Below are 21,392 nucleotides of genomic sequence, written 5' to 3'. Positions count from 1 at the left end.
GGCTTTGGGAGGAAACCTTGAGCTGCCCCTGAGCCCTTTCAGTAGCACCAATGCACCTTTTGGGTTCTTTCACCAGAAGTACACTAAAAATGCACTTTTTTATGGAAACATTTAAACATTCTGGATACCAAGAAATAGACTTTTGGAAGCATTTATGCAGAAGTGAGGACAAGCCAAATTGCATCCCACTCCCACCCTCCCCAGAGCCCAGGAAGCCTCTGTTGCTGCCATGGCAGCTCTTGCACATGTACCCCCCACCCCTCGGTTGCGTGCACCCTCCTCTGTAGCAGATGCATTTACTACAGCGCAAAGCACAAACTTACCTTCTCCGTGTGTGAGTTGGGGCTGTAGAGTAGATTAAAAGGTTTGTGTTTCTCCTTTATCCAGCAGGTGGGTCTCTGGTGGCTGTTTCAATACCATTCCTTGCATGGGCTCTGGGACGTCTCTGCTGAGGTTCTCAGTAAACTCAATTACAGCGTGGTAATAGCGCGGTATTGACTCAGGAGGCTCAGCAGCACAGGACTCTTGCCGTTTATTAGTTGTTTAATTATATGGCACATCAGGCCAAAATAATGTCATTAGCTAATTAGTCCATGTTGGGGGTTTTTGTTATTTCTCTTAAATGAATGTTAACATCAGTGAAAGGTGCCAGCCGGTGGCCCAAGAGACCAGGCTCCTTTTATGCATGGCGCAGGTCAAGATTGGCTCCAGCCCAGACACATCTCCACAGCATCCCATGGGCACAGCTCCCCTGCCACCTTCAGGGGAGGACACATCCCCCTGCAGCTTCCCTGCAGGTGCTGGGTTACCTGTGTAACTTTGGAGGGTTTAGAGCTACCTGTAACATTACAGACCACCTCTGGTCCTAATACAACTGAGACCCTCAGCACCATTCCCATGGGCAAAGCTGGGTCAAGTCCCCCTCCAGGGTCCCGGGCTTGCGCAGGGTTTATTCAATAGCAGTGCTTTTAGGCTTGAAGGAGCAGCACTGCGCTATTTAAAGGCACTTCTATCCAGCTCTGTCATGCAGCTCAGCCCGGGCAGTGCCCAGGCACTGCTGGAGCCCACCTCCGAGTCACTGCCCCCTTGTTCAGCCCCAGCACGATTGCACACAGCTGAATACACAGCAAAATGGAAATGAGAGTTGAAATGCCAGTGGCGTGTATTACATTCATAACCCACCAGAGGGGGTGACAGCAGCGCAAGTACAGGTCTGAACCCTCTATTACACCGCCCGTTTAGTCCAGGAATTACTCAGCGATGTTTTTCTCCTCTGTGAAGGGGCTGAGTGTGAGTGTGCATGCATGAGGATGGGGAGGCACAGCCCATGTATCCCATGCAGCATCCCCGTGCATCCGCCAAGACTCATGCCTGGGTCCTGGACCACAGTTAAGGAGCTGCTGGCCCAGGACCACGTGCTAGGTAGGGTTCGGTCTAGGAAGGCTCATCCCTTGTTGTTTGGTGCACAAAGGGGCAACATCCCAATGGTTCACCCAGAGGTGGATGTAGGCTGCTTGACATGGAGATGGGGTGTATAAATCCTGTGGGATTAGGAGATCTACAAGACAGCTTTAGTGGTTTTGGCGGCTCTTCTCAGGAGGAGGCAGCATTGCCACGTGGGGGATGCTCCAGGCAGGATGCTGCAGGACCTCCATCAGTGATGCTTTTGTAATTAACATGTCTGGGCTGCTTTCTCACAGCACCACAATGGCTGCTGACTTACAGAGCTCCTTCAGCTGGCTGCTTCGAGCCTGCCATTTCCGAAGCCCTCATGTTGCCCCTGCAAGCTTCTTACTGTTATTTAACCCAAACAGATCGGCTCTGGGCTTTACAAAATGCATTTGCTGCTTCTACAGATTTCTTAATGCCTTTCAGACTGGCTGGGTCCATTCCAAACGCTGAGGAATTGCAGGCCCCTGCAGATGCTTTCATGTCCTTGCAGACAAGCGCTGCAGACTTAAGGAACTCCCTGGGGAGACCACGTACTTTTGAGAGGTTCAAGAGTCCATAGCAGGTAACTCCATGCAGTCCTCCCCCTGGTCCTCAAAGGTACAAGTTCAGATGAATAGGATACATTTGGAGTTAATAGACCACACTGAATTTAAAACACAACATTCCATAAGGAGGGAGTGGGGGGATAGAAGTCTTTTCCAATAGAAACTTTCCATTTTCCAAACCTTCTTATCTCCCCAGTGCTGGTTCCAGAGTAGGAAATTCTTTGATGGTGAACAGATTTTTCTCCTTCTTCTTTAAGAAGCACTAGGGAAAAACAAAATGCTGCTTGTAAGGAGAATGAGTTACATCCTTAAGCTGGACATCGCTCGTGTTGGTTCCATAGCACTGCTGTGAGATAATCACCCATTCTCCCATGCTCTGCCGCACACCTTAATAACTCTCCCAGGATTTGATGTAATGGTTTACATAACCTTTCTGAAGCATCCTGAATTCTGATGCACCCAGCACTTAAATGTGACATTGAGTCAGCTGCGAAGTACTTTACAGCTGGGTGATACTGCTCGGGGCTATGTGGTACAATGAATGGCAAAGTTTCCCTTCCCAAGCTGGAGCGGTCATAACTTTCTAACAGCCGAGCCATGTGGCTGGAACAAATCTCAGGGTTCCAAACCCTGAGCAGGGCTCTGTGCTTGCTTCCCTGTGCTGCCTGCAGGTGGATCTACTCCAGGCTTGATCCGGAGCAGTGGCTGCCTACTTGGAATTGCTTCACCTGTAGGTACCTGCTCCGAGCCCACGGGGTGCATGGCATTTATAGACAGTGGGGAGGAAAAAAGGTCCAGGCACAATTCATCTGGCCTTTGTCAGGCAGCTACCTTGGGAGGAGATTAATCCTGCCCCTGAGAGGCCTTTTCTCTCCATTAGTGATATGGTTTGTCCATGAACCTGGCTTGTTCATGAATACAGGCTGTGTTCGGGTTCCCTCTCAGGCTATAGGGTTTAGGTACCAGTGTACCCTGTGCATGGCTTTAGGCCTGGGAGGATGCTTTGCTCTTTCCTGGGATACTGTACAGAGTGTGTGGGAGATGAGCAGCCCTGCTTCACCAGCACTCTCCCAGGACCCATCCTGCCTCCCCAGCACCCTTCCAGCACCCTTCCCAGCTGGGTCTCTGGCACGTGGCATTCACCAGCTTAACCAAAGGCACAAGCAGAGTGGGTAGAGATAAAGATAGGCATTTTCTGATATCTGGGGCTGATTCTGCTGTCTTAAAAACTCTGCAGTAATTTCTGGTGTTGATTATATATGTAAATCTGTACCTATAATCGTCTCTCTCATACATGTCTGTGTATATATATACGCACACACGCGTAGATGTGTGTATATCTAACATATGTGCTCCCAACCCACACAACATCTGTGGCGCTGAAAGCCGCCGGAGCGTGCGTGTTTCTCCCCCCAAGCCTGTGTGGCACCCCCAGAGCAGAGCAGAGCAGAGCAGGGTGACAGGCCTGCCTGCCAGCCTCACTGCTCGCCTCGACGTGGCATCTCCCTCCCTGTCCTTCCAGCTGGGATGTTTCCCTGCACAGCACCAGCACGGGGCAGGCAGTGACCTGTGAGCGCTGTGCTCACCCAGGGTCCTCCATGGAGAGGAAGCATAAGGCTTGTGAGGAGCCTCAGCTGCACAGTGCAGGTTGATGCTATGGGATGTACTTGGAAAAGGGGCTTTTGGGTAGCAGCGCTGATCCCTTCACCCTGGTATGAGCCCCACGTGCTGCAGGGCATCCCCAGGCCAGTGTCCATCACCAGCACAGTGTCCGTGACACTGAAGGTGATGGTGGAGGAGGCTGGAATTGCCTGAGCATGGTGCTCCAGGTCTGCAGGGAGAGCTCCAGGGTGCCAGTGTCTGTATGAACCTGTAACCCCACAGCATTCAGAGGTGCAGCCTGACCCTTTTCCCCACCTCTAGAAAGCGCATTGTGTCTCCCAGCTTCTTCGGGGTCCATACATCAGCCAGCCGAGCATGGCCCCTCTGCTGTAATGCAGTTAGCGGTGCTATGGCCAATCCCAGGGAAGGGACATGATTCAGCTCTGTCATTTCCAGCCGTAGCATATTCAGAAAGAGTGTGGAGGAGCAGCTCTGATGGAGGCATGCATTTGTGAGCCACAGGGATGGGGAGGGAGGGTGAATGTGACCTATGAGTTGGTCTCTGGGCTGGCCATGAGCTGAGCACGTCCTGCAAATGAGCAAGGATGAAGCAGGGAGGGGAGGAAAGAGCAGCTCTGAGGAACTCTCAGTTCCACAGCTGAGAAAGAGCCTTTCCTTAAGAGAGCTGTTGGTGTTGACGACATTAGTAGTGTCACTGATGGAGAAATTCAATCACTTCCAATGAGGGAAAAATAATTGTCTTTCGAGGTACAGTAGGTTGTTGTCATTTTCCTATGACACACTCCATCAACTTTCAATTTCTAGCACAAAAGCCCTTCGTTCTTGCTCGGGCCTCTCTAATCTGTTGCGGGGAGCACTCATGGCAGACATGGCATGGCCTACGGGAGTTATCTGGGAACAGAAGAACTCAGATTGCACCTAAAGTGAGAGCATCACCCAGACCCTGCTGGGACAGGGAGGATGCAGAGGGGGAAAACCAGCTCACGTCAGCAGCTGGTGAAATACCTCTTCTCCCTGATGTTCTCCTAAGGAAAACAGCATGGGAGGGGCTCACATAGCTTGGGTCGAGGGATTCTGGGGGTACTGGTATTGCAGGCAGGCTGGGCATGGGGAAGCTCAAACCCTCTGGGGTTGGAGGATGCAGGTTCAGCTCTGTTATCACTTCCATTGGTGGCAGGGAGGAGAAGGGGAGAAGCATGTAGCGGTAACTGGGACCAGAGGTGTGCGTGCAGGAGAGCCACAGCTCCCCACCAAACGCTTCCCTGCCACTGGGTGAAATAAGAGGTGATTAGCAACGGATCCCAGCATCCCAGCCACAGAGCCTTCTCCTCTGGCATTTGAAGAGGAAATATGTATTTAAAAGTACTGCTGTACCAGAGAGAGGTAATGATGTGTTTCGAGGGCAGAGATGGTATCATTCGTAAAGCCTGTGCTGCTTAATTACATCAGCATCATTTAGGAGAGGAATGATTTCCCACTTTCTGGTTTGTTTTCCCTCTGTCCCACTGTATCTCGCCATGGCTCCAGCCATTTGTCAGGCTCTTTGGTATCTCTGTCTCCAGCCACAGCTTGAGGCTGGCTGCCAGCACTGGGGACAGGCACACAGTCACTGTCACCAAGTGCCAGCCCCCTTGCACTGTGTCATGGAGGTGATGCCATCCTGTTCTGACCCAGGGGTGAGCCACGGGTTGGTGCCTCCTGTGCTTCTGCGGCAATGGTCAAGACCCTGCTTCTCCTTGGCTACTGACTTGGGCTACTGACTCTACATCCAGTATTGCCATGCCATGGGAGATGAAGGACACCATCTCCATTAGGAACAGAGGTGTACTGCCCATCCTGGGGCCTCCTTGGGGACCCCGGTGTTGTTCTAGCAGACTCTTCCCTGCTTCCCCACTGTTGTTGTGCCCAGCCCTGTAAACCAGCCCTCTTCCTGCCAGAGAAGAGCATTTCATGCTGCTTTTAACCAGCCTTCCCTTGCAGTGCTTTGCTTTCGCCTGTCAGCTCTAGCCTGATGTTATTTGGGTAGGAGCAGAGGGGTGGGAGTTTAGAGAGGCAGAACGGTGCTTTTTTTCCTTCCCCCTTGCATTCATGAGACATTTCAAGTGACACACACAGGCAATAACGCATCACTCAGCCGGAGTGCGCCTTGAATGGTTTAAAAATACGCTCCTGAACTTTCCACCCCTATTCCTGCACAGGCACCATCCCTTTGGGGTCTGCACTTTGGCAAGAACAAGCAAGGAGTTAATCAGCTCGGCAAGGCGAGCTATTTATGGATGTTGCAAGCTCCCTGCTCTTCTCCAATGCCCCGCTCAATCCTTTAATTATCTGCAGTAGTTTTATGCTGTGTATCACCACATGCTCTCCGGGGGAAACCGCTGGGGCTTTGCCAGTTGATGGGGAAGGGGGTGAGAAGGGGGAAGACTCTGCTACATGTGCCCAGGAAAACAAAGGATGCTGTGGGGTTGCTTATCCATGGGCTGTGGGGAGACCAGGGCATGGCCATGGGACCTCCTGGGACAAGGAATCAGAGCTTATCAGAGCGACAACCCCAGTGGGAGTTGCCTGCGGGGAGGAGGACGTGGCAACAGAAGGTTGTGGGAAGACTTCCCACATGCCTGGGTTCGGTCCCCTGTGTCCCCAGCCCCCATGAAACGGAGCCCAGAAGCTGCAGATGCGAGAGGGAAGGAGGCAGGAGGGCCCGCGTGGCTTGGAGCCTGTGATGTGCTGCCCTCCAGACAGCGCTGTTTCTGTGCAGCAGGGCCAGCTTTGGAGAAGGGAGCTGCTGCTGCCAGGACCCTGCGCCTCTCGTTGTTCCCACTTGCTCCAGGGTAACATGGAAGCTGCCCTTCCACCTCCCAAAAGCCCTGTGAAGAAGCTGCTCCAGCATCCTAAGAATTTCAGTTAATCCATTAATAGTCTTTGAATAAGTCGACCAAACAAGAAATGAGACGGGAATAATCTCCAGTGCCTGGAGCTGTGTAGCTGTTAATGAAACCTGCTCTTCCAGCAGCCTCTGTACAACAGCCTGCACTGCACCTCCCCAGGCATTTCACACTCCTGAGACCCACTGTCAGCACCTTTCCTGGCCATTTAGATGGAGCTGAGGAACAATTCCTTCCCCAGAGGGTGCTCAGGCATTGGAACAGGCTGCCCAGGGCAGGGCTGCAGTCACCGTCCCTGCAAGTGTTCACACAGCGTGGAGACGAGGCCTCAGTGCCATGGGTTAGTGGTGGCCTTGGCAGGGCTGGACTTGATGAGCTTGAAGGTCTTTTCCAGCCCGGTTGATGCAGTGATTCTCTGACAAGATGGTTTGGGGATGCCAGCCAGGACCAGCGCCCACATTAGGGCAACTAAGATGATTAAGGGAGTGGAGCATCTCCCTTATGAGGAAAGACTGAGGGAGCTGGGTCTCTATAGTTTGGAGGAGACTGAGGGGTGACCTTATTAGTGTATATAAATATCTAAAGGGGGAGTGTCACGAGGATGGAGCCAGGCTCTTCTCAGTGGCAAACAATGATAGGACAAGGGGAAATGGGTGCAAACTGGAGCACAAGAGGTTCCACTTAAACTTGAGAAGAAACTTCTTCTCAGTGAGGGTGACAGAACACTGGAACAGGCTGCCCAGGGAGGTTGTGGAGTCTCCTTCTCTGGAGACATTCAAAACCCGCCTGGACACGTTCCTGTGTAACCTTATCTAGGTGCTCCTGCTCCGGCAGGGGGATTGGACTAGATGATCTTTTGAGGTCCCTTCCAATCGCTAACATACTGTGATACTGTGATTCCCCTCCACGCTGCAGGGAGCATAGGCACTGGGAGGGTTGGAGGGGAGAGGTGCACCCCTGCCCAGCAGCCAGGCCAGGGCACCATCCCCTGGGTATACCTTAGGGCCATTTGAGCGGTGGGTCCGATACCCTGCCAAGGTTCCATCTGCAGCTGGTGCTGTCACACTGGTAAGAGCTAGAGGCAGTTGCTGGTTACACTGGTCTCAGTTAAGTTGCTCATGGGAATTTGAGATTCCCAGATTCAGATTTTCCTATGGGTCTAGTACCAGGCATGTGAGGCTGTTCTGCTCCCTACCTGTATCTACCTCCCTCATCTTCTTCCTCCAATCCACTGCCTTGCACTTCCCTTCTGGCTTATCCTCACCAGCGATCCTGGGAGACCCCTGGGTTCCTCCCACGAAGCTCTGGCCTAGCTCTGCACAGGGAGGGCAGGAATGGCTTCCAGGCTCCCCACCTCCTCCATACACTCTCCCCAAGCTGCACCAAGGGAACATTTGCCCTGGGGCTACCCCACACATTGCACCCCTTGGAACAGCGCTCAGACCCAAGAGATGTGGGGGGATTTTCCCCTCCCTCTTTACTTTCTTCAGAGCATTTGTGCTCTGGTTCAGCTTTGGACACCCCTGTAAGCCCAATTCTGGTTGGTGCTGATGGGGCAGTGGGACCACATTGCTATAAAGGCCCCTCCAGCCCCTATGGGGACCTGCCAGGAGCTGGGTGCTCCCCCTCCTTCCAGCTCCACTCTGCACGAGGTTGCTGTATTCTCACCTGATTAGCGGATTTGAAATAGAGCCTTTGGCTTTCAGACCCAAAATAGATGTTAGGTTGTCTTTTACTCTGCTGGAGGCTCCTTAGTATGTAAATCCCTCCCCAGCGCAGTCGGTGCAGCACTGTGCCTTCCGAGGGGATGGCACCGCCGGGATTCCTGCTTTGTGGGAGATCCCCTGCTCCGGATCACCAGTGTCCCACTGAGCAAGGACAGCCACGCTGCCCTCCACCGGGATTCCTCCTGGCGCAGCTTGCCCCTGTGATGGGCACAGTGTTAGGGATGATGCTTTGCTAGGCGGGGGGGAGAGCAGCATCTCCCCTCCATTACCCTCCCTGTGCACTCCATGGGACCCGGCAGTTTTCCATGTAGGATGCGGCCGGCGGGCAGTGACATTTGTTTTGTCACTTACGCTGTTGTCACCAAAGCGAAGGAAAAAATAGCTGCCTCTAGGGGAGCGCTGGGCCCTGTGACACTCGCTTCATCTTACAGCAGCTGATGCATCCGGCAGCATCCCGAGGATCCCTGCTCTCCGTTGGGATAAACGAGCTCCATGCTGCCTGCAAAGCTGCAGCAGCACAGCCACCTCCCAGGCCCCCCTGCTGGTGGGACAGCGTGCTGAGGACCCATGGGCAAAGGGCAGGACCTGTCCCAGGGGTCAGGGACACCCTGTACTGTGACAGTCACACACTACCTGTGCCCTGCCAGCTCTGCAGAGAGCAGGGAATGGGTGTTCATTAAGTGACACTAATTGCTTGGTACTTTTGCAGTGTTTCCTACCTTGTGAAGATTGAGTCAAAAAGCAGCGCCCTGAGGAACCGCCTCTGTTAAACTGATGTTCATTAGAGCTGACTTTGTGCTACCTCATTAGGCTTCTGTAATTGAAGGAGTTAATTGATTATCAATAGTTTTAGTTCCCGTTTCCCATGCCTGCAAGGCCCTGCTGGGTCTTCTTCAAGGGTCCAACATTCATCATGTGGCTCAAACGTGCCTTGCTGCTGGCAGTCATGGACTGAAGCAGCTTGGGTTGCTCCGTGCATCCCCGTCTCTGTGCCGTGCCATGCCATAGACTAGGGATGCTGGCACTGCCAGCTTCACCACAGCAACGTTTTCCATGTGGGTTCTTTGCTGTGCAGTGCATCCACCCGGATTTGGCACTAGCTCGAAACTCTGTTTAAAATACCTCTGATGGCTCCCCTTTCCGTCTCTGTTTTTTAATGCATATGGATTATATTTGGAGCGGGTGTGTGTGGGGGCTCATCACTGCACTGACTCTCTCATGGGTGTGAAAGCGGAGCCTCCGAACCAGCTGCTCCCCAAGCGCCCGCTTGCTGTGCCTCAGTGCTGCGTGGCGGCTGCACCCCATCCCACGGTGCAGGGGAGGACCCAGCCTGCACCCGGGGGTCATGGCCTGCATGGGGGGGTCTGCATGGGCTGGGTGGGTCGGGGGGGCTGTGTGGGTGCTCTTGCACATTGGCTTTCCTGTGCGCGGGCGCTCGGGCTGCCTCCCTCGCGCAGATGCGCGCTGCCTGACTCAGTCACACGTCGGCTGTTTTTAGGGGCGGCCTTCTCACACCCTGCCTCACTCAGCAAAAAGCCCAGGGAGGTGCTGTGCTTCCCCCACCCAGCCTGCAACCAAATCCCTGCACTCAGGAGCAGCCTTCGCAGCTTGGCCCTGCTCTGATGGAGATGGGGAGAGACAGGGGTGAGAGGACCTCCAGGCTGGAAGGAGGATGTAGTGAGGGGGGGTCGGTCTCTGCTCCCAAGGAACAAGGGATGGGACAAGAGGAACCGGCCTCAAGCTGCACCAGGGCAGGTTTAGATGGAGCTGAGGAACAATTCCTGCCCCAGAGGTGCTCAGGCATTGGAACAGGCTGCCCAGGGCAGGGCTGCAGGCACCGTCCCTGCAAGTGTTCACACAGCGTGGAGATGAGGCCTCGGTGCCATGGGTTAGTGGTGGCTTTGGCACTGATGGGGAGCCATTGGGCTTGATGAGCTTAAAGGGCTTTTCCAGCCTGCTTGATTCCATGATTTGATGATGCCACGGCAGGGCATGGAGCCAGGGGCCCTCTCCTCCTCTCCGTGCTCAGGCCCTCCTCAGCCTGCACCAAGGGCACAAGTAGGTCTCGTGAAGCTAGAGGGCAGGGGTGCCCCAGCCCACCTCTGCAGCCACTGCTCCTGATTTCCCTGGGACCTCAGGATTTTAGCCAAATGCCACTGCTCTGCCTGGCTCGGGGTCTGCGCCGCACCGCAGATGACAGCAGGGGCAGCAGGAGAGGAGCTAGACAAGGCAAGAGGAAACTGTTGCTCCCACCTCTGTTAGTTTTAACTAACAAGCTGTTTATAGGAGCGACATGACACCTGCTTTCCTCTTTATAAATTCAATAATTTATGAAAGGTATTAAAGGCAAAACAGCCTCCCGGATAAAGCCTGTGATGCGTGCACTCTGGGTATAAGCCAAACGGGACAATGAGCTACACTTGAATAACACACGAAGATATTTACCCTCTCCGTCTATAAATTATTAAGGGGCTTTTTGCACATAATTACATGAGCTTTTATGTTTCTCACTCCCCGCTTTTAATCCTTTTTGGAGAGGCGCCAGTCACTTATGACAGGAGTTGAGCAAACAGCAAACGTTGTGGCTGGGTTTGGGGCTGCTGCAGATGAAGGAGGTGCAGGAGAGGGCACCGGTGTGAGCTCACCACGCACGCCGCTGCAGGGGAGGGAGATCCAAAGGCACGAGGTGTACGGGACCAGGCCAGCTGGGGTCCTCTTCCTCCCCAGCGTGGGGTCACGGCGTGGCCCTGGGAACGTGCAAAGCAGGCTCCAGTGTTTTAATTGCTCTCCAACTGTGCATGTAAATCAATGATACGCAGATGTAATTGGGTGTGCAAATGTCACTGGGAGGCTGTTTACATGTGCGTGTACATTAGGGGAGCATGTATGCACACAGAGAAACACTGAGGGTGTTAGTGATGATTACACTTCCGAGGGTATCCGGGTGCTGCATCCGCTGCCTCCACTTCTCCAGCTCTGGCCTTAGGGAAGCAGAGCTCCCTCCTCTGCCTGCCCCGTGCCAGACCACCCCTTGCCCTTCCAATGTGTTTGCCCAGGCTCCAGCACAGCTCCCTTCTCCCCAGCATCCCCGTTCCCTGCACCCCTTGCCAGGCTGGCTGCAAACCTCCTCTAGACTTCAAGGTGAGGAGCCCGTTTCATCCCCCCAAGGGACCTCGACCCCTTTCTGTTAGTTGCCAAGCATCTGTGAGTCAGCCCCAGCGGGACATCCCGCACCACCTTCCCATCCTCCTTGTCCAGCACAGCTTCTTCTTCCTCTGCGTGGGCATCTGACACGACTCTCATGTCCTCTACACTCTGCGCTGTCTCCAGCCCCTCTCTCCTTTGTGTGAAGATCTTTAATCATCACTCTTTGTCCCATTGTGCGGTTCCTATTCTTACACCAAGCTGTTAAAAAGCTCTCACTGTCATAACCTCCTTGTCCCAGAAATTATCTTTCATCTTCTGGATGTGGGCTACAACAGCTGAGATGCTTGATATTATTAATACCTTCTGTATATGTGTCAATGAGCTTAAGAATTTAATAGAGCTTTTTTCTGTAGCCCTTCCCATGGCGTGTTCAGGCTGCTTGACAGAGCATTGAAGCTATGAGGCACTTGAGTCAGGCTGACATCAGGACATGTGGCCTCTCTCTGCAGCAGAGCATTTCTTTGCAAGACCTAATTTCTGTGCCCTGAGCTTGAACAGGATGAGGTGGTTGCAGTGCCCTGGCACAGACTTGGGTGAGCTGAGCTGGGGCAGCCCCTGTGCACCAGCATCTCGTGTCCCCTTCAGCAGCACTGGCTTGAGGGGGGCTCCAGAAAGGTTTTCTCCTCTTTCTGCCTGTTCTCTGGAGCATCGTGGGGGTCATGTCATGTTGGAGATGGGCAAGGCTCCTGCCTCTCACCCCGCTTCAGCTGAGCAGAGATGCCTGGACATGGGCTTGGCTGTGTGGCTGCTGCTGCTGCAGAGGCTGCAGCCTCCCAGCAAGTCAGCCTGTGCTGGGAACAGCGTTGGGATCACCCTCAATGGCCTGCACAATGGGGACATTGCATGGCTCCAGCCATAGCAGTCCCAAGTTGTGGTTGAGGGATTTTTGGTACATGGCCTCCTTCTGCTCCAAGTCAATCAGCTGACCAGGGCAAGGAGCCGTACAAGACATACAGAGAGAAACCATTATGATGATGCTTGATAACGATCCTCAATTTCACTCAGGAGCAGCCGTACAATGCAGGATTTGGACTCCCTCCAGCTGATAATGAGAAGCCACTGGACTGACTCAGCCTGCTGTGAGGAGGCATCAGTACACATCCAGATGGCTGTGGGGACGGGGGAGCAGGAATATCCTGTGTTGCCCCTCCATCCCACTCCCCCGCACGCACCCCGAAATGTCACCACCTCCAAGGAACACAGTGTGGGAGCACGGTTCTCCTGTGACTGCACCCACAGCAGCCAGGGGCTTTCGGACATCCCCAGGTCCTGCTGCAGCCCTGAGGTGGGCAGAGGGCTGTGTTGTGCAGGGCCAGCACCAGGCACCCGCATCCCCTCTCCATCCCCATCCCTACAGCCAGGAGGTTACAGCTGCCTTCTCCAAGGACTGGTTGGGACTGGGCAGGAAGGAGGAGCCCCAGGGGGATGCGAAGCAGGGGCAGAGCGGGTGCAGATCCCTCTCTGTCCTTGCTGACAAAGGGAGGAGGCTGGAGGGGCAGACAGCCGATCTGGTGTTCCCAGAGCTGGTGCTGGCAGTACTTCAAGATGTGGTACATCTTATCTCAGCCTGGCATTTGCACGTATTTTCTCAGCTCAGCTTGTTACGACAAAAGTGTGAAAATCTGAAAGAAAAGGAACTATAATAATAATGGGAGTAATTAAAATCCATCTCCCTCCTGCCAGCACAGCTCTTCCTGGACCCTTTGTGGGATTCCTGCACATGTGCACCAAAACCAAGAGAGATAAAGAGCCCCACTAAGGGGCAGGTTGGCTCCCGTTGCCCGGGCAAGGGGCTTGGTCCCTTGTGATGTGTGCAGGTGCCGCCTCTTTGGGAAGGAGCTCGGAGCAGGGATAAACTCCTGCCTCCTGCCAACAGAAGGGAACCATCTGCCACAGCCCGTTATCATCTGAGGATGGCAGTGGCAAAGAGCTGGAGCATCTGTCTGAGGGATGAGCCCCCGCAGATGGACACCCAAATGTTCTTGCTGCTCCCTGCAGGCTTCAAAGAGGAAATGTTTGAGGAGGGCTTGTGAGCGGAGCTGCTCCCTGCGGCGTGCTCTGCAGGCTGGGGCTGCACGGGGGGCATGGAGCCCCTTGTTCCGAGTCACTCCATGCTGCAAGAAGGAGGTTGGCCCATTTGAGTGCATCTTTGTGGCTTCCCACAGTGGCTGGAGTTGGTCTCCAGCTGTTGGGAGAAGGGAATGAAGCTGCAAATAGGTAGGGGCTTAGTGGGGCAGGAGAGGGCAGCGCTTCCAGTGAGGTTTGGTTGTGTACTTCTGGCTGTCCCCAGTGCGCTGCCGCCTGTACCACACCTCAGAGGCACTGACAGTAAGCTCACCCTTAACTCTGAATGTCCCACTACAAAAGCAGGAATGATGGCACCCAGTTTTCCTGTTCTTTTTTCTAATGTCCCATTGATGCTCTTCTTCCAGGTAACGATATAAACCTAACCTCTTTGAGCTGCATTGCTGCTCACCTTCATATTAACCCTATGTTAAGGGTGTGCTGTGCTACCCTGTGCATGTGGGATGATCTCAGTCCTGGTGGTAGTCTGTCTGTGGTGATGAGATGCTGGCTAGTGGTGGCCCATGAAGACCTGGGCACAATCTGACAGTCCCAGCTAGATCCTTGTTTCCAGTGCTGTGTGGGGTGAACCATGAGGCTCACTGGTCTTGGGAATCTCAGCCTTGAGAGGGAAGGAGGGAAGCTGTCCCGATGGCTTGCTCCAGTCCTGGGGCAGCATTTAGGGGCAGGGAGGCCGCAGGGGATCTGCCAGCACACAGCTCATGATTGACAGGTCGGTAAATGCAGAAATGGGGGAGCCTTTGGGGCTTCCAGGAGGGAGCCAGTGCAGTTCCTGCTGGGATCAGCAGTGTTTATTACTGCTGGGATCTGCCTTTGCCTGAGGTGTCCTTGGGGCTGTTGGGTAAGGAAGTGTTCTCCATGAGGCGGGGTGAGAGTTACCCTTGTGGAGGAAGGGAAAAGCCCAGACAGCTCCTGGGGCAGATTGAACGTACCGGCTCCTCTTAAACTCCAGCACTGTGGATAAGGGCCTTGGTACCCGGTGCCCAGCCTGCAGAGCAGGTACGGAGAGATGCTTCCTTTGTGCCCAAGTCAGGAATCACACACGCAGAGGGGACGGGAAAGGCAGGTTCTGCACAGGACCTGTCCCTAGCAGGCCGTGCACAGGGGCCATCTCAGCCCAAAAGCTCATCCCTGCTCTGCACACCAAGCCCCGTCCTCTGCCGCGCCGCCGGGGTGGGGACAGCATCGGAGCGGAGGTGGGAAAGACGGTCTTGGAAGGCCCCCTGCTTCCAGGCAGCGCATAGCATCGCGCTCGCATGCCGGCAGTGCCGCTTGCATGGCGGATTCACCGTGCCTGTGTGGAAGGGCTGAGGTGGGATTTCCCCTTCTCACACCAGACAATGCCAGGAATTACCCTGGAGTGTCAGCATCGAATACACGGTGCCCTGCACTTACTGGGGCTTTAACCACGGAGGGGGGAAACATTAGAAACAGCATTCAGAGCTCTTAGCCTGTCTTTTGTCCTCTGTGTTTTTTTCCTGGCCGCATTCAGATTGCAAGCTTTGTCTGTGTTTGTGAAGTGCTATTAACATCGATGGCATCGCTGAAATAGCCGCAATAAGAGGAATCGATTTGCACTGAGTAAAGGTCTGAGGACCACTGAGAGGGGCCAGGCTGAATTTCCTCGATGTGAGGAGCGGAGCACGCCGTGCATTCACACACTCGCTGTCCCCCCTCTGCTGTTTGTTGCCGCAAAGATGCTTTGCCCCAGGGGAGCCGGGGTCTGCGCCCGCGGGAGGAATGGGCAGGAATGCGAGCGGGAGCAGGGAACTGGAGTGATTCAGCCCTCAGCTGGCGAGCTCGCTGTGCCTGCCTCTTGTTTGTTGCTGCCCCGCTCAGAAGCTTGCATGTGCTGGGCAGGAGGAGAACACGCTCCAGTGCGAGCTCCAGGGAAGCAACAGGCTCTGTGTGAGTGCAGAGAGGGGCTTGCACCCTGCCTTTGCTCGTAGCCCATGCAGGGACATGGTTTCAGGACGGCCGCTGGGCTCTGGTGCTCCAGGACAGGCAGGCACAGGCATAGGAGGAAAGGATGCCACTGCACAGGAGGAGCTGGGGTGAGCACGCAGCTCTGCTTTCACGGGAGGGAGGAAGGGAGGCCTGCCCAGAGGGATGCTCTGCATAGGAATCTCCATCCCTGAGCTTGGTTAATGGCTGGTGGAGGAAGGCCAAGCCATCATCTTCAAAAGCTCCCACTGGCTGAAAGAGCCGTCCAAGGGAAGGCTCATGGGACTCAACAAAGCGGCTGGTGCCAATGTGGAGGGCGCTGGTGCAGCTGCTTTGGTTCTGTCTGCTTTGGCCCGTGGCAGGGGTCAGCTGGGTAGAAGCAGGACAGAGTGGGAAGAGCCTTGCTGAGGGGAAGCAGGAGGGGGGAAATGCATATTAGAAGCAAAGTTTATGTCCATTATTGCTGGAGAAACCGGCTGCTGCTGGAAGAGCCAGGGCCGGGCAAGTCTGCTAATGCTGCTCGATAAATCAGTGTCCATTATGGAAGAGGGTGAAGCAGTGGGCAGCGCTCGGGAAGTCGTGCACTTAGCCCTGAAGGAGATGCCACCAGCTCAGCATGCACCAAGCCTCCAAGGAGGCGTTTGGGACCACTAGGGCCCAGACCAGAGGTGTTCCCCCCTTACAGCCCTTTTCCTCCCATGTGTCGGGGCGGGGATGGGGTGTCAGTGACAAGCAGAGGTGCAAAACGCTTTGCAGAGGTATCTGCTGTGGGACCGAGCGCTCTGAACCCCCGGGCTGCCCGGCACCTTCCCTGGGCTGGGCACTGAAGCAAGGGCGACCGGCGGCACCCGTCCTCCAGCCCAGCCCAGCCCAGCCCCTGCGAGCAGCGCGGGGCGGGGGCCAGGGACGGCGCGGGGTGCGGGGGCCACCAGCCCCGCTCTCCTGTACCACCGGTCGCGGTGCGCGGCAGCCCCAGCGCCGGTGCGCGGGGAGCCCCGTCCCGCAGCCCCCGGGGGCCGCCCCTCGCCGCGCTGGAGCGGGGGAGGCGGCGGGAGGAGGGGACTGGCGCTGCCGCCGCCGCTCCCGTGCCCGCACCGCCCCGCGCCCGCCGGCGGCTCCTCCCGGAGGGGAGGCGGGGGCCGGCGCGGCGGCGGCTCCCAGCCCGGCCCCGCCGCGGCAGACCCGGCCGGCGGCAGCGGGCGAGCGGAGCCCGGGCCGTGCCAAGCGCGCTGGGGCGATGCCGCCACCGCCACCGCCGGTCCGCAGCGCCGCCGCCGCCCCCCGCACGGCGGGTGCGGAGCGGAGGCAGCCGGTGACCGAGCGTCCCTAGGGCGGCCCCGCGCCCGGACCGAGGTTCGGGGCTGCAGGGGTTGGAGGGGGGGGAGCGGCTCGGACCCGGGAGCGCCGCCGCCTCTCGAGCTGTCGCTGCGGAGAGGGGGAGCTGCGTTACTGCAGGTGGAGGGTTTGGCGGGGGGGGCGGCCAGGGGAGATGCCATTTCTGACCGAAGGAGATCGCCGGCGAGGATGAGATGCAGGTGAGCGAGACGGGGGTGCTGGGGCGGGGGGAACCGGGGCTGGCGGTACCGGCGGTGCGGGGGGGGCTCCGTCCTCGACCCCTCCCTCGGGCCGGACCCGCGCTGGTGCTCGGGGGAACTCAGTGCGTGCACAGGAGAGGGCACGGCCGGTGCGTGTGTGTGTGCGTGCCGCGGGAGCGGCGCCGGGTGGCGGGGAGCGGAGCGGGCACCGCCGGGCGCGGAGGGGCAGCGGGGCCGAGGACTGCGGGGCGTGGGGCTGGAGGCGAGCGTGTGCCCCGGGGCCTGGAGCCCTCCGTCCCCTCCGGGGGCTGCCCCAGCCCCGCTCCGCCTGCGCGGCTTCCCTCTGCTGATGCCCTGCCCGGCTCCCTGCCTCGCTCCAGCCCCTGCGGGAATCGGCAGCTTCCAGCCACCCGGGACTGGGGTCCCGGCCCCCCGGGGCTGACTCGCCCGGTGAAGGGCTGGGGCTCGGTGGCGCTGAGGCGAGCGCAGGGCTGCATCCTGATGTGGGAGCTCTCCTCCTGCTCCCCTGGTAGTTAAGCAGATGAGTTAGCCGCTCTGGAGCAGATTACAATTCAGGTAGGGTATGGCCGGGATAGCGCTGCCGGGGGAGCAGGGATATCAGCCTCAAGCAGGCAGTGCCCAGCTCCCCCAGCCAGCGAGGGTTAATTCAAGAGGAGGAATCGTCCCTCTACCTGTCCCCAAGGCAGAAACGCGAAGGGTTAAATACGGGCAGGGAGAGCTCTGAGTGACCGCGCGGAAGGCAGGAGCCATGGGGGGTGATTTTCCATGGCAGGGGCTCACCTCTCCATCACCAGCCCCCCAGCCTGGAGGTAGGTGAGTCGGGGGCCGTGGGCAGTTCCTGCTGGGTGGGATGATCCCTCAGGTTCCAGGGGAGTTCTGGGGACCCTGAAGGGTTCCCCCCACTTGAGCTCAGCCCCACACACAGCGAACGGGAGATGCTGGGCGCGGGGCGGGGGCGCTGGCCAGGCTGCCAGCAGGGGCTCAGCCCTCGGTTTGGGTCTGGCAGAAAACCGAAGGGGTTAATGTGGAAGGGACTTCTCAGGCAGGCAGGATTGCAGGGATGCTCCGGAGCGTGCTGGCCAGAAGGGCTTCGGGAGCCCTCCCGGGCAGTTCCATTGCTTGTTGCTCTCTGAGAGCGTGTGTAGGTTATTGGGTTTTTCACCTTGGGTGTATAAATAGTGCGAGCGGAGGGCAGAGGCACGGTTTGCTCCAGGGGCTGGAGGTGCCGCCTCGCCGGAGAAAGGGGAGTGTGGGTGCTGTGAAAGCGATGTGCAGTAGGCGGGAGGGACAGCGGGTGAGTGTGGGCACGGGTGGGACCAGGTCCCCCCGCCGCGGGTGCATGCTGGATGCTGCTGGTTGGTGAAGCCCAGGCTCTGCTGCCTCTCTCTGCCTGTCGCTCCCACCGGAGCAGTTGCCATCCATGGTCCTTCCACAGCGAACGCCCTTTCCAGTAAGAGACCCTCCGTGCTGGCCTGCAGCAGGGACCGGTGACAGCCCCCAGCCCATGCTGGGCTCTCTGCCCGCAGGGACAGGGCAGTTTGGGCATGCCCAGGAGCAGCCCCACTCCACAGATCCCCTTCTCCCTTCTCTCTCCCCTTCCCCTGCACCACCTACCGGAGCCGGGCTCTGGAATGAAATCCCTTCCCCATCCCCATCCCAGCCTCCCGCCAGCCTTAACCCTCTGCTCGCTGCTCTGCCACTTGCAGCAGCCCTCACCTGACCTTCACGCCTGCTGGAGATGGCCGTGGAGCTGTGACTGCACGGGGCTGCATGGACCCTACCAGGGCTGCCTGCACTGCCCAACCCATCCCATCCCACCCCATCCCAGCCCCACGCCAGCACCACAGCCCCCTTGCCATGCCTTCTATGTGCGGCTCCGGGCTCCTTCCTGGAGCACGTTGGCTCGGTACCTTAAGAACATGGAGAAGAAGGGGCTTCTTCTCCTCCCTGGGCTATAGCCCCCAGCCACCTCGGAGCTGGCAGGGCTGTGGCAGTGGCACCGGCTGTTTGGGCAGCCCCTGCTTCCACTGAGCCTCCCATGGGATGGGCAGGGAGGGACTGGAGCAGATGCCGGAGCTGGGGAATGCAGCACCTAGGGAAGAGTCAGGTTTTCCAAGCCTTTTTGTGGAGGGTTTAATTGCAAAACAAATGGTTATAGTTCTGTAATGCCGAACCATGCTGCAGTTACTCTACACCTATAACGTAATTACTCTGTGATACCTCTAATTACCACTGTTTCATATCACTGAAAGGTTAACAGCATGACTGAATGACTTATTGTTCCTTGAGTCTCCTACTTAATACAGTCACTGTAATGATGCTGAAGTTTATATTGCTTGATGTATGTAACAAGTATAAAATCCTGTAACTTCAAGTTTTATTCCAGGGCTTGAGAAATCCCATTATGATAACGCCACAATTGCAGTATAATTATAGTGGAATTGATGAATTACAAAGCTCAACCCAACCTGTTGTGCTTCCACCATGTGCTGGGTGCTGGGGTGACACTGGGCAATGTCTGCGTCCCCCCTCGAGGCTGTGCTTGCGATGGGCACCCACATCTCTGTGGATGTCCTGGTGGACAGCGCGGCTCCACCAACTCGTTTGCCAGCCTTCAGGTGTGGAAGCTGCTGGAGACCCTTCTCCATGTCCCCCCTTGGCTGTGGCCCCTGGGGCAGTCTGCTTGGGCTGTGCTGGTGCTGTTGGCTCGCATTGCCTCTCCTTGCGTGGCACAGGCCAATGTGGGCTCCTTGTCCCCATACTCCCCCTTTGTGCTCAGCACCATGGCAGTAGCTTGGGGCTGGTGAGAGGAGGGCAGAGCCGGTGGTGCCCGGAGCGTGGCGAGGGAGGGTGAACACATCCAGTCACTGAGTCAGCAGCTCTCCTCCGTTCTGTGCTGAAGGGAAGGGAGCAGGGTTTATCCTAGCATGAGCAGAAATGGCTTTTGGTGGGAAAAGAGCCAGAAGAGCTCATTAGGTAGCAGGGGAGGCTGGGATGAGAGAGAAGAGGGCTGCAAACGCTTAACTCAAATCAAACAACCCGAGAAAAATAAAGGCAGAAACCAACCGAAGGCCACGGCCTCAATTTTCTTCCGAGTCTATTTTTTATCCCCTTCTCTCTCTCCATCCAGGGGAGTAAGGATTGGAGCTTGCAGAGGGGAACGGCTGCATGGGGAGAGCTCTCCGTGCCTCCGCCACGTGCCCCAGCTCCCTGTGACCCCGCTGGGGACACGTCTGAGCGCCCGTTGGAGCCTGCAGCCGTTGGGACAGGGCGATGCAGGCAGGGAGAGGAGCGGGACTGGCTCGGGAAGGGCAGGACCCCGGTGCTGTCAGCAGCACAGCGTGGCCTCTGCCCTGGCACAGCCGGGTCACACTGAGGTGGCTGTGTCGGAGTTAATTGTCAGCGTGACCCGGTCAATTGAATAAGTGCTGCTGGATGACACAGGGTCCTGTCCCTCTTTAGGCTCCCTCCATCCCTGAGAGCAGCAGGGCCCACAGCCCTGGAGCCAAGGGCTGTGCTGGGGCAAGACCCAGGTGGTTCCCACCTCGCAGGAGCAGCACTGGGGGGTGACTGACAGAACCCACCTTGCCCTGCGAGGGGATGCAGGGTCATTGATGCACTGGCAGCAGCATGGCCGTGTTGGGGGGCACTGCTGTGAGCCCCACCGGAGGATCAGTCCTCCCTCTGGCATCGCCAACACCTCAGCCACCATCCCTTGCCCTCCACAGCCCCATACCCTATCCAAACATCTCCTAATGGAGCACAGCACCAGGCTAGGCAGCAGGTCAGCATCCCCATTGTGGGAGCCAGGGAGCTTGGCTTGGTTTCACTCATTCTGCTGGTTATAGGCACATAAATGGCTCCTGTTTAACCACCCTGCATGTTTTCTTCCACAATGTTTTCCATAAGCCAGTGAGTCTTCCGGTGCCCACAGCATCCTGCAGTGGCCACATGTCCACACATGGACACGACTCCCAGGCTCCAGAGGCACACGCACATGTCCTGGTCAGAGGCCAAGGGCTTTCCTTTCCCCACTGCAGCCCTTATGTGCCTTGTCTCAGGGCTGGGGTTGGGGTCCTGAGGTGGGCACGGTCCCAGAGGGTCCCTGCAGGGGGTGAGGAGGTGCGGGGCTGGGCTGTGCTTCCCAGGGCATGGTTCCTATGGCCCCAGTGATGCTCAGATGGCAGAATACCTGCTGGAGCCAGCAGGCTTGGCTGAGCCCTGCTTTGGGGACACACCGGGCACTGCTCCCCAGGGGATGGGCCTGGGAGCACCCACCCCTGCCCTTGCTGCTGGTTCCCGTGGTGCCTCTGCCACCCTCGCTGTTGCGTTCCCCATCACCCCACATTGCTCTCCGTTATCTCAGTA

General features: G+C 56.9%; 1 protein-coding gene across 4 annotated transcripts in view; it reads left to right on the top strand.

Annotated features, from left to right (window-relative positions):
- The window catches only part of LINGO1 (leucine rich repeat and Ig domain containing 1), a 443,400-nt gene that overhangs the window by 116,428 nt on the left and 305,580 nt on the right, over positions 1-21,392 (top strand). Inside the window, exon 1 of one of the 4 annotated variants that reach the window (XM_061347699.1) lies at positions 16,853-17,003. The exons of the other annotated variants lie outside the window; for them this stretch is intronic. Within the exon in view, the coding sequence (XP_061203683.1) occupies positions 16,998-17,003 (6 nt within the window). The 5' untranslated portion in view covers positions 16,853-16,997. Of the gene's footprint in view, positions 1-16,852; positions 17,004-21,392 lie in introns of those variants that run through there. 4 annotated transcript variants of the gene reach the window in all.

This window comes from Neopsephotus bourkii, unplaced genomic scaffold (genome assembly GCF_033783945.1).
Source record: "Neopsephotus bourkii isolate Nb327-2 ecotype Australia unplaced genomic scaffold, CSIRO-AGI_Nbou_v1 NB_318, whole genome shotgun sequence".
Classification (NCBI taxonomy): domain Eukaryota; kingdom Metazoa; phylum Chordata; class Aves; order Psittaciformes; family Psittacidae; genus Neopsephotus; species Neopsephotus bourkii.
The sequence above is the reverse complement of the archived record's forward strand: the minus strand, read 5'-3'. Positions and strand labels throughout refer to the sequence as shown.